The 13,030-nt window shown below is 46.8% G+C and overlaps 1 protein-coding gene across 2 annotated transcripts in view; it reads right to left on the bottom strand.

Annotated features, from left to right (window-relative positions):
* The window catches only part of PRKCA (protein kinase C alpha), a 113,915-nt gene extending 108,423 nt beyond the window's left edge, over positions 1–5,492 (bottom strand). The window contains exons 1-2 of one of the 2 annotated variants that reach the window (XM_048965510.1): positions 5,189–5,492; positions 2,484–2,515 (exon numbers count right to left, since the gene is read on the bottom strand). In XM_048965510.1, the coding sequence (XP_048821467.1) occupies positions 2,484–2,515; positions 5,189–5,361 (205 nt within the window). In that variant the 5' untranslated portion in view covers positions 5,362–5,492. The remainder of the gene's footprint in view (positions 1–2,483; positions 2,516–5,188) is intronic. The other variant, XM_048965512.1, reaches the window with a different exon arrangement.
* Between the last annotated feature and the right edge of the window lie 7,538 nt (positions 5,493–13,030).

Here is a 13,030-nt window from a genome sequence, read left to right as displayed (position 1 = left end):
GGCAAAACACAACTGAATTCTGTGCCCTCTTTCTCACCACCATTTGATTTCAATGCACAATTACTATGGACATTTCCTCTTCCCTTTGGTATCAAAGACAGGACGAATCTGAAACAACTTTGGAAATAGCAAAACCTCCCCACCCCCGAAGGTGCCGAATGTCAGCTTTCAGTCTAGCAGGAGCTTTAGCAGCACTCTTTAAAACAGAGCTAGAACAGCTTCTTACACTGGAAACTCTGACAAACCAAGAACTATACCTATACCCGGAGCTGTCACTGTAACAGTCTTTGCTTTCCCTCGTGTCATATTGAAATTTCCATTATGCCTTCATTTGCCCTTCTTTTCTATAAAGGCAGAAGATTAAAGAACTAGGGTGTTGCTTCTTTAATTCTTCACATTCCCAGCAGTTTCTGTCATTGCATTTGTCCTCCCAGCTCCAGCTGGTGACTTTTTAAATGAAGCTTCAGAAAGTAGAACACAAGTTGAACTCGGCTGTTTAACCTTATAACTGAGGTTCTATTTTTCAAAATCATCATCCTGAGAGTGAGTGCTCTTTGATTTTGACAACTAAATACAGTGAATAAAAATGTCAGCCAGCAAAACAAAACCCACACCAAACCACTACTTCCAGCTGTGGGCTCAATAATCCTCCCGAGTCCCTCCCAACTCAGGATATTCCATGATTCTACTTTAGGAACTCATTAGTTGAAATACTCCCTGGATTTATCAGTGCATCACCAATAACCTCCTAGAAACTATCACACAGCTTGGAATTGAAAACAGCAGTATTTCATTCACATTTTGACCGTGTACAAACACAGAACTCCAGAAACACTGGAGTACGACAGCCTCCAAAGAGAAACTGCAATAATAATAATTAAAAAAAAATAATCAGCCTGCTCTATTGCTTGTTCCTGCTTGTGCTCATGCAGAGCATTTGGAGGCAAGAAGGCACAGGATTAGTTTTCATCAGACAAAACTCTCCCCAGATTGCAGCAGTTGCAATGGTAGAAGGAATTCCAGGCACAGAAGAACATGTCCTGGAAGTGCAATGCCACGCTAAATCTGGCAGGAGGAGGGCAGAACGTCAGCCTTGTGTGAATTACGAACCCTCAGACCATTTAAATACAGCTCTGATTATTTCCTGCACACCAATGGAAATCTCTAATGCACATCTAAATAATTCCTTAGCCAGAAATGGGATTCAGCTGCAAACACCACCTTCCTATGGCAGAGGATGCACGGCTCTACACAGCACTGCTGTGGTGGGATGAGCAGCAAAGAGATGGAGGATATTCACAGAATTTGGCATTAACATTCTGGAGCTGAGACCTTGTGCACAAGGTCCATGGTAAAACCATGGCTGCATTCTTACCGTGCCTGAACAAAGCATGCAATATTTTCCCAGTATGCATCAGTAACGTCTCTCTGCAAGTCTCTACTTGAAGAAAGGAAAAGATCTTGCAACATCTTTAAATGGCATCTTGTGTTTGCGTTCGGATACTCTGAGGTTTCATTTCAAGAAGTATCAACTAACATCAACTTTCATAAAAATACCACAGAATCCATCATTTCGCCAGCGAATCAGTAAATGCAGCATTCAGCAAAGTCAAATACGCTCTGAGGCATTAGCAAATAACCATTAAGAGTGCAATGAAAGAAACAGGCAGCTAATGAGAACACAAGGTACGCCTGCAGGTGGAACGTAGGGAAGGAGGTAGGAAAAGGAGAGGCACAACAAACACATGGCACAGAAAGGACAAATAGTTGGGTGTGGCTGCTTTATGATGAAATGGTCACTAATGATAAGGATTTGGCAATAGCACAGAACACAGGAGAACACACTGCTTCGTGCTCTGGGTTTCCTGCATGTTGTTATCTCCCACTGCAATAGCTTTCGGTTTCTCGAGGTTAGCAGAATTATTAAATTGGTGATTTATTTATTCTAGGTGGCATTATATGTGCCTCTTTTGGGGGGGGTGAGGCGGGGGTTTATTGACTATTACTTCACACAGAGAAATGCCACCTATCCTAAAACGTAATGAAACCAAAGGTCCTCCAGACCACACAACGCATGACAATTAAAAGCAGGGACTTTGGGTTATGAAAGGAAGCCATATGACTAAAAAGTGAATCCATTTTCCAAAACGCCCACACAGACAAGAGCTTCTGATGTGAAAAATGGTCTCTGCAAAAGCTAAATTGCACAGATTATTCTCAGGAAAAGTTCGAAGCTGCTCTAAGCAGATCAGATGATATTTCTCTTTCTTAAATCTCCTCGCAGCGAACTCTCTTCCCATCATTACAGTGACTTTGATTGTTCAATGCATATGACATAAATACCAATTGTTAATTAAGCAAATAATTGTCTTTCTTTAAAAGGTGCAGAGGCAGAGCTGCTCGGGTTTTCCATGCTGACCGCTCCCTGCCGCAGGCACGCCTTGCCCACCTTCACACAGCAGCCAGAAAGCATCGAGCCTTACCTTGGCACTGGAATCCTTGTTTCCCAAATCCCCTGCGTGAAAAAAAGAAAATAAAGAACACCTGTCTCAGTATGCTTCATTCTTGCTTTGCTAATCTATAACCACATAAAATCAGTTTCTTGTTCAATTTCTTTAGATTTTACCAGGACAGCAACAGACTTAAAAATACACAACGCAGCACAGCCCACCCATCCCCAGGCAGAGTACAAGCGCTGCCTCTGCCTATTTAATTTCAGCTTCTGGCAATTCTTTTTCATTTTTGTTATTATTTCACAAGCTATTTTTGATCTTCGATTATCATCATCAGTGATCACTGCATAACATTTCAACTCTTTTAACACCATGCCTATACTGAACGGCGATGTAAGACAGCCCAAGCTGCAGAATCCAGAACACAAACACGACTCCATTCCTCAGCCCCATCCCAGGGTGCCTGCAGTGTAGGAAGGAGGCAGATAAAGGGCTCCATACAGATGAGAAGGCATTGGGTGCACTCTGATGCTCTCCCAGCTTCATTTCCATAACAAAACACAGTCAGGCCCCAACGAATGCAGCCACCAGCTGCAGTGCCACCCTGAACCTCTGTTACACCTACAGCAAATCTCCACACTGTTGCTTTTGTTTATTTGTTTACCTTTAAACATTCAACATTGCCTTTCCACAAAAATAAACATTCTGAGGATCTGATCTATAAACATCTCTCTGCATCTCCCCTCTTTGTGGGATGTTTCTCAACTGGAGAGCCTCACGGCCAAGAGCAAACAGCCTGGGCAGGAGGCAGGCAGCTTGAGTTAATGCAGAGTTTCATTGGGAACACTGCAGAAGTGATCTGAAAAAATGATTTTTTTATTTATTTTTTTTAATTTAGAGAAGGGACAAAGCCTCCAGGATGAATTCACATCAGGTGGGGAGGGACTCTGTACAACTTGCAGCATTTTTTCTGTATTTCTACTGAAAAGCATTCTCCCTGCTATCGACATGTGCAGGCCCAAGCTAAGAAGCCCAGAAGAGATATGCAATTGTGTGCTAGCTTGGCAGAGTGTGACCCTATGTAATGTCATGCTGTCACTACTATTGCTTCACAAAACCAGAAAGCACACAAGTGTGCAAATGTGACTGTGGGAAAGCTGAGAACAGGACTAAGAACACAAAATGGGCTTTTTGGTTTTATTTTCTCATCCTTTTGAACAGCCACACAGCAAAGGCCACCGCTCTGCTGCCTACCCCAGGGCACAGCCATTCTTTCTGGGCTGAGCTGAGCGCATTCAGCAGCACAGGAAGGCAGCACCACCCCATGCTCTGCTCAGCGCATGTTAAGGAAGAGGTCTTCCAAATCCATCAGCGCTCAGAAGCAAAGCAGAGAGGTGAATGTCGTCTAAGAAGGTAAGGAAGGCTGTGTTATTTCAGGCTGTGTTACCCAGACGAGTCTAATCTAAGTAGAAGATCTATTTGCTCGGTTCATTGAAGGTCGCTTTTGCCATTCTTTGTACCTCGAAGCAGATGTTAATAGCCACGTGTCATTCTGGAAAGAGATGAAGCATTTTTCATGGTGTGTGGCACTTATTCAAGACCTGTCTGTCTTCGTGCAAGGAAATGAAACAAGTTCTAGAGCTATCACATGCCCATGTGCCGAATGCACTGATCTCAGCAACAAGAAAAGACCAGAGCGGCTCCCCGTGCCACCTGTCAGCTGCAGGATATCCTTTCCCGTCAGACCCATCCTGTCACCGGGTGCCTCTCTAACAGCAGCAGAGTTTTGGTTTAACTGTGGCACTCAGCATCACAGCGCTGCGCTTCCACACCTGCCTGCACAATTCAGTCTGCTCTGAATTCATTTTGAAGTGGTTTGTGAAGGTCTCTCACTTTTCCGACAACTAGATTTGCTTCTTTTCCTTTCCAAATAGGATAATAATAAGTCTGCCTGTTTCCTCTGCACTCTCCTCATTTCTATTCCCTCTCCTCACTCTGCAAATGTATGTTAAGCATTTCTCCAGCATGCAAAAGGAGGGATGCTCTGCCAGGCAGGCTGTGCTCAGCACCCAGGTGAGAAGATCTGGGCGCACACCCAGCAATGAACCGCAGCCCAGTTCTCAAAAGGACAGCCGCCCTCACACCCCAGCGGATCCAGCTGCCGCCGGGCGGGCGGGGAAACCTCAGCTCCAGCTCCGGCCCCAATCCCTACCTATTCTTTTTCCCAGCCTCAGCTCCGGCCGCTGCCGCCCGCAGGGCTCTCGGGGCCGCTCAGCGTTGCGCTGTCGCCCAGAAGAGGGCACGGCAGGAGGGTTCGGTGCGTGTTTTCCCCAAGAGGCTGAGTAATGAGGGTGTTGGAGGAAGTTTTCCTCCCCTCCCTTTAGCAGGAGCCATTCCCTTGGAGAACTCTCCTCGCAGCAGGGGTGTCACCGCGCTTTCCCAGCCAGAGGAAATAAATCGAGCGCAAAGTTCCAGGCGGGGCCGCACAAGTTGTGTGCCACGGAGCTCAGCGCCCGCGAGCCGGGCCGCAAAGCGCGGCCGGGGGAGGAGACGGGGCCGCGGGGCACCGCGGAGCGGGACGGGGCGGGGAGCGGCGCTCGCCCGGGGGCCGCGGCTCACCTGCCCGGATCGGCGGCGTCGGGGGAACGGGGGCGGAGGTGGGAACTGGGGGGAGCCGGGGCCGGGGGAGGAGGCGACCGCGGCGGGGAAAGGGGCGGCTCGGGGCCGTCTCTCACCAGATGAAGTCGGTGCAGTGGCTGCAGAAGGTGGGCTGCTTGAAGAAGCGCGCGATGAATTTGTGCTCCTTCACCTCGTGCACGTTCTTCTGTCTCAGGGCCCCTTTGCGAGCAAAGCGCCGCGCCGCGTCCGGGGCCGCGCCGGGCTCGGAGCCCGTGAACACGTCGGCCATGGCTCCCCGCTCTGCCCGCCGGGAGCCGCCCCGACGTCCGCCCCGTCCGGCGGCCGCCGAACCTCTGGCAACGCTGCGGCGGCGGTAGGCGCTGCCTCCCGCTCCCGAGCCTGACGTCGGAGCGGGAGGAGGAGAATCCCGGCCCCGCGTCGCCGCTCCGCCCGCGGGGCAGAGCGAGCCCCCGGCCGCGGCGGGGCGGGGCGGGCCCGGAGCCGCCTCCGGCTCCCCCCGACCTCGGCTCCCCCCGGCCCGCGGGGGCGGCACCTGCTGCGGTCGGGGCCGCGCTCCCCGCTGACACGCAGGCACACAGACGCGCAGACACGCGCACGACCGCCGTACGCCACCCGGCCCTTCCGCCTCCCGCCCCTCCGCCGCCGACAGAGGAGCCGCGCGGTTCTCCCCGCTCCCCGCCCCGCAGCGCACACGCAGCCGCGCCGCCCGCTGCCCTCCGGCTGCGCGGTACGCGCGGGGGAACGGCGGCCCCGCGGCAGCGCCCGCTGCGTTGGCGTTGCCATCCAGCACCCATCGCTGCGATGGGACGGGCAGGAAGCGGGCTGCCAACTCCTTTCCACTAGTTGTTGTGTGCACACGTGCACAGCCACTTCTATCCCGTTTTCGTGCCTGTGTAACGCTCTGAAGTAACTCCTCTGCTCCTGTTCACATCACGCAGTCTCAGGACATGGAAATATTGTATGCACCCGGCACAGACATCATTTCCTACAGTAACTCCATGCATTCAGGAAAACACTGCATAAAGCACGGCCGTGTGTGTCTGAAAATATTCTGCATCCCAAAGGAAACAAGTCCTAATCATTATCAACTAATAAAAATTATTACCTCATATTTTTCACATACAGAGAATGGGTGTGCAGTGTCATGAGGCAGCAGTGTGCCCTGGTGGCAAGGAAGGTTTGGTGGGGTGCATTGCAGGGCAGGGCAGGGAGGCTCCCCTGGGGGCACAGCTGGAGCCCTGTGCGGGGCTCTGGGCTCTGCAGTCCCAGGCAGAACTGCTGGAGAGAGCCCAGCAGAAGGTGCAGAGATGGTGGGGTCCTGGAGCACACGTTGATGGGGAAAGGCTGCGAGCCCTGGGGCTATTCACCTGGGGAAGGAAAAGCTGAGGGAGGTCTGAGCAGTGCCCATCAATAACTGGAAGGCCGAAGGGTTGGAGCCGGCTCCGGTGGTGCCCAACAACAGGACATGGGGCAACGGGCACAAACCAGAACATGAGAAGTTGCACTGGGGTCCCTTCCAACCCCTACAGTTCTGTGATTCTGTGACTAAAAGTTCCTCTGCCCCACACCGTTCCACATCTGTCTGTGTAAGCATGCACACTATGCAGTATTTCACAAGAATGAAAGAAGGCCAATTAATTCCAATTAAGTCTCATTTGCTGACGGGAGAAGTTGAGCGCAGACATTTACCCATGCAATCATCACACGTTATCTCTCTACTCTTGCTGTGCCAGCTTGGGTTTCTGGGTGCAGCCTGGCTGAGCTGGCACAGCACAGCCTCACACCAAAGAACTGGGGACAGGGCCAGGCTTTCTTTATTCTGCACTTAAGGAATCAGCTCATGTGCCAATCAGTCCAACTACTGCCATGTGCCCTTACTTCACAGGCTCTTATTTTCCACGCTACCACGTTCAAATTTGATCTGAAATTCAATAAAATAGAAAGATTTTGTGTTTGGTTTCTACCTATTGTGCACAGATGTTTCAAAGCTCTTATTTCTGTTCAGAGAGAATAGATTTTTCTTGTCTTAATTAACTTACACCGAAGCACGAGGAACACTGAGAAACAATTTGTACTCTCATTAAGTATTCTATCAAGAAATATGGAATGCATTCTTTGCTTTTCCTATCGTGCTGTCTTACAAACTGAGCTACTGAAACTGGAGAACCTGACTGATCAGACACACCTCCATTGCCTTGGATTTAGGGGACTTCATAAATTATGCATTTCCTTAAAATCTCACAAACCTGCTGATTCATTTTGCATTCCAGTTTCTTCCCTGAGAATGGATCTGGTTGAGATTCATTCACTGAAACTCTGGCACGTGTCCCAGGCTCCTATTTCCAGCACCTGCTGATCGCCTCATTAGGCCCCAGGGAAAAGCCACAGTTGTGACACTGAGATGACACTGGGGTCACTCCTCTGCCTCACTGCATGTCAAACCCAACCAATTTTTTGTGTAGATGAATATGGCTGTTAGGCAAGGGAAAAAATCTATTATGAGAGCATAGCAACCCTCAGATTGGGTAAAGCATTACGGCACTATAACCTTCCCTTACTGTAAGTAATGTACGACTCCCCTGACCACAGTATTTTGGATGCATCTCACTTACACAAGGCTTTAATACACAAAAATCTGTATGTATACACATCTGTGTTTGAACATCAATATTTTTCACCACGTCCAGGAAATGTCACAGCGGTGCTATGAAGGGATGCCATGTTTCACTCACCAGATGCTTTTGATATATGCATCCCAACATCAGCTTTTAACAGCCTGGACATCCAATTTCCTCTGCCTGCAGGTCCTGTGGGTGCTACAGGAACTCACACTTCCTCTGTGAATTACTGAAGGAAAGCAGTCTGCCATTCTGAGTGCACACAGCACCATCAGCAGCCCCAGCTTTGCCCTTCTGCTTCGGGTAGCACTGCAGTTTGTTCCTGAGTCAGGCCATCTGGCCAAGGAGTCATCACTGTCATCTGTGTTCAGGCATATAAGAGGTTATTAAATCAGAACAGATTCAGAATTTCCAACTCCAAATGAGTTTATAGGATCACCCCATAAGAGGTTTACTCATGTATGAATATTCCTCTGCTGGAAGGGCCCATTGGATGATGTGTCTCTGAAGATGATTGCTCTAACAAACTCAGCTCCTCCAGGGCTTTCTGTATCTGCATCAATACCATCCCAGGTCTGTGAGCGTCCCAGAGAAAGGGCCTGGATTGTTCTGTTCTGATGTGGGCACTCTGCATCAGATCAGCTTGAAAAGCAAAGAGAACACCTTCATCACTGCCTTAGGCAGTTGTTGCTCTCTTTTATTATTTCCTGCTTCTTAGAAGTATGCAACAAAAAAAGGAATCACTTCCTGCTGTAGACCTATACGGAAGTTCACAGCCCAATTTCTCCTTACATTTCAAAACAAATTACAATCACTTCCTCTTCTCGAGAGCCATCAGAACAAGCAGTTAGATTCCTGTCCAGAAGGATGACTTCATTGCAAACTTGCTGTCTAAAAACAATCTCCTTCATTCAATCTCATCCTTCAAAGGAATTTTCACAGTCAGCTTCTGAGACATTTGTTCCTGCAGCTATTGTGGAATAACTGTTTGTCGTAACAAAGTCCAAATCCATTACCAGTTTCAACTAATATCCAGGATTCGGTCAAAATTCAAAGCCAGCTTTTCCCACTTTTTCTTTTCCATATAACAAATTGTTTCTCTCTTTGAAATCATCCACAACGTTTAGTTTTGAAGCTCCCTTTCTCAAATCAGTAGCTGTTAATCAGTACACCATGCCCATTACTGCTACAGGTTCTCCAGCTCCTGTTAGGCGTTCAGCAGCAGCATTGTTTCTTACTTCTATGCAGACACTTTGGCAACAATGTACCATACGTGTTTCCAAGACTTAGAAAAAAGGTAGGATGTGGCAGTGTAAATACATGTGTGAGCCTTCTTCTGTCTCCTGCTGGAGCCGTGCAGGAAGGCAGGAGTGTGTTCCTACCACCACAGAACAGCTGAGGTTGGAAACGAGCTCTGAAATCATCCCGTCCAACCACTGACTGTCCAACCACTGACCCATCCCCACCGTGCCCGCTTTGCATCTTCCTGTACCAGCACTGCCATCTTCATCTTGGAGTCTCTCTGCATCGGTGTATGCAGGGTCTGTGTAATTCTGTGTCTTTCTGTGCTTACCCAGATTCTCTTTTCTGCCTTTCCTCCCCGAAGTTCCTGATATTACAGGTTAGGAAATACTGGATCTGTAGACAGGGCTTATTATCAAATTATTCCATGTGACAGCTTGTTCACACATGCTAGTACTAATGTGAAAGCTTGAGTGTATGTATTGAAGCAGTCAGAAAGAAGGCTGAGCATAGGAAAACAACCTTACAAGAGATGGAATTTCACAGAATAAAATAGTGCCTAAGAGTTTGGAACAACAAAAAAAAATGGCACCTGGTAATACATGGCCATTTGGAAGGGATGAAATTGCGGCTCATTGATACGCATTAGGAAAATCCTGCTTTCCTTTCTGACGTGCACACAGTGCCATTATCCCAACCTGCAATTCACTGGAAGTGGTGCAAAGCCCACGTGTCACACAGAGCTGTGAGTTATCCCCACCGCACTCCATACGACTGGAAATAAATGGCTGCTGATATACAGAACACTGAGGGTAAAATAGATCTTCATTTTTCATATCAATGTTCTCATCAGAACACTGAGTGACAACTGACTGCTTTCCTTTCTCACATCTCAGGTGCATTAGGAACATGCTGAAATATCTCCTACTTCTGGGGCTGAATCAGAGCTTGATGCTGCTACAGTCTGAAATGTGACGGTGGTCCCTTGGGACGTTTCATGGGTTTTTGTCTCTTTCTAGATTGTATAAATAAAAATTTCTGCCTCAGCTGGAGTGTTTTTTATCACCGCTGTTTTGCAGTTTGTCCTTCCCACCAGCAATCTCTCTGCAAAATTTTCAACATCGCTTCCAAAAAGTAATTCACATTCTTTTGAGTGCATCAGAACAATTCTCTCGTGTAGGCAAATTTCACTCTTCAAACGTACGCACGGAAAAAAAAGGCAGAAAGGCTCAGACTTGGAAATACAAACAAAGCACTCAAACCACATTGAAAAGAACAACCCTCTCTTGTGCCAGCCAAACAAGAGCGCCTCTATTATTGTGTTTAGAGAAACATGGCACACAGGTTCAAAGGAAACAAAGTAGGTGGTTCTTGTGATAGACAATGGGCTCCTGGAATCTTTGCCCAGCAGAACCAAGCACGAGGATTGGCATTGATGCAGAAGGCTGCCATGCGCATGGAGGAGAGCAAACATCTTTGGAGATGAAGGTCAGGTGTTGCTAACCACAGGGCAGAAGCTTCCCCAAACTGAAAGCAGTCAGCTGCCAGATGCTGAAATGTTATCCTCAATCTCCATTTCTTTCTTTCCAGTTGTTTTGGTGCAAAATGTTAACTGTATATGTAGGGTTTACATTCATGGCTTAAAGGAGCTTTGGTAGCTTGTGTACATACAGTGCTTTGAATAGTAAAATACATCCATCAAGATGTAGAAGAGCACTGCCTACACTGGCCTGAAGCTTCTCTCTGATCTGTTGTTATCCTGAGTGTGCTTTCTGACCCCAAACCAGGACAAGTAACTTATTCTGTACTGCTGGTGTGCTGCAAAGTATCTGCTTTGGGTACTGACTGGCACATCTATGCAATGTCAGGACAACAGCTACAGCTTCTTTGTGTTGGTTATGGGCTGTGTGGTGTCATCTCACTGACACCGAATTGAAAGAGAAATTTCCCATTATTTCGATGTAAACAGCAAGGTGCTGTGTACCTTTTACCAAATTCAAACAAATATTCTATTAAAAGGGATGATAATTTTGTACAAGCAAGCTTATTTCGCCAAGTGAATATATAAGATGTAAGCAGACACCACAGATTGTGCTTCAAATTATTATTTCTGACAGCTGAGCATCACTTATCACAGGTGTAAGAAACAGTCACTTACATGTCACAGTTGGTTTATTCTAGAGAATAACTGTGGGAGGAAAACAAAACCCATCAGCTGGAATACACAGGATATGCCCTTCTTTGTGTGCCACCATTGTGTTATGACATGTTGACACGGAGAAAGCCGAATGCTGTTTCCAATGGTAAGATTTCCAATTGTTCCAGGTCCGGCTGTGCTCTGCACAAGTGTTTACACTTCTGGAAACACTAATAATGGAAATGACAGGAGTCTGGCTGGGCAAACACAGCTTTAAAATATTTGTTTAATTTAGAAGAACTGAAAAGAGAAAATCCTGGTGCACAAAGCAAGCTGACATTAATTTAAGGAAAAAGATTTCAAAATACCAAAATGTCAGTTGACTGAAAAATGAAGTGTGGGAAACCTCTCTGTCTTGAAGACAGCGTGAGGGAGGACTCTGTTAGTGCTCAATTTTCATTTGATTCCCCACTGGAATTTTCATTTTCCAAAACAAACAAACAAAAAGCCCAACAGGAACTGTCCCTTAAAGACAGCAGAGTCTATTTCTGGTCTTTTAATCCAGTATTGTGGATTAAAGACTGAAAAGATTAGCAGCCTTATTCATATCATAACAAGGGAACGTCCCTTTAGGTTGCGTTAAGTAAGTCCCATGCTACCATTCAGTTCCACAAGGCGTGGTGACCTTAATCGCTCAGAACTGCTGCTTGTGAGGATACAAAATGCTACAGATGTTCTTCCAGTGTGAACTACATTTAAAAATAGTTTTGTTCCAGAAAACGACATTTTAAAACCAAACACCCGCAGTGCTGCTAGGGAGAAAGAATGACAGGACATCCCTTGCCCAAGTGCCAGGGGATTTTGTTCCAGCTGTATTCTCATGGTGGTGATATAAGAGCTGGGCAGGCAGTTCCCTTCAGAAAGGTTTGGAGCCAACTTGCACAGTGGGCTAATATTACTGAACTTGACTACTTTGATGTCCATGCAAAAATAAAATAACCCCTTTGTTACCGACTGCATGCTTAGATGACACGAGGTAGGAAAAATGAGAATATTTCCAGAAATACAGATTGCAACAAATCAATGGGAGTAGCAAAGATGTGCGTGTGCTGAGTATTTTCAACTTGTATGAGAAATATTAAGCACTTCATAGAATGCTCAGGAGTGCTCTTCCCAAAACATTTATACATCTCCTTTCAGAACTTCAGTTTATGAGAATGTCACTGGTCTCAGCACTGGCCACTATGCAACATCTGCAATTCCGTTTCATTCTGCTGCCAAAATGTTGACAATGTCTTTGTGTCTTCATGTGCAGTGAGTAGAGAAAGAAAATTGACCTCTGATAAATATTTTCAAAACGAAACTACCAAAGAAATGCAAAGCTACAACAAAAAAGTGGCAGAACAGCACTAGAATCCATGTTCTCAGAGCTATACGTGCACGTGGAGGTTGGTAACGTGTCCTTCTGGAAACTGAAATAGGGAGCAACATTTTCCAAACAGCCCAGTATGACAGAAATTTACTTGAATAAAACGAGCACTTTGGAAAGCATGACCTTCATTTAGTTGTCCAAATAGGATTTAAGCCCTTCTGAAAATCTGATTCCAGTTATCGATACCGGCCCCTTCAAAATCTGCTTCCTCTTAGAGATGCTTTGCCCTGGATTTATTGCGGGAGATGGGAGGCTGTCACAAACTGAAATTAGTTTATTGATATCTTCATACTGTCTAATGGTCCATACAATAAAAGTGCCGTGCTGCTTGGAACGAGATCAGCCTGTGAACAGGATCCAGACGCAGGATAATGAGATGTGAGGAGCAGCAGGCACAGCCCACATCAAGGAGCTGAAACAGCCGCAGGAGTTTCTTGTGGAACATCTAGCTCAGGGCAAACTGATCTTTCCTATCACATTAGCCCTAACCTCACTCGCTTAAGTTTAA

This window comes from Lagopus muta, chromosome 18, assembly GCF_023343835.1.
Source record: "Lagopus muta isolate bLagMut1 chromosome 18, bLagMut1 primary, whole genome shotgun sequence".
Classification (NCBI taxonomy): domain Eukaryota; kingdom Metazoa; phylum Chordata; class Aves; order Galliformes; family Phasianidae; genus Lagopus; species Lagopus muta.
The sequence above is the reverse complement of the archived record's forward strand: the minus strand, read 5'-3'. Positions and strand labels throughout refer to the sequence as shown.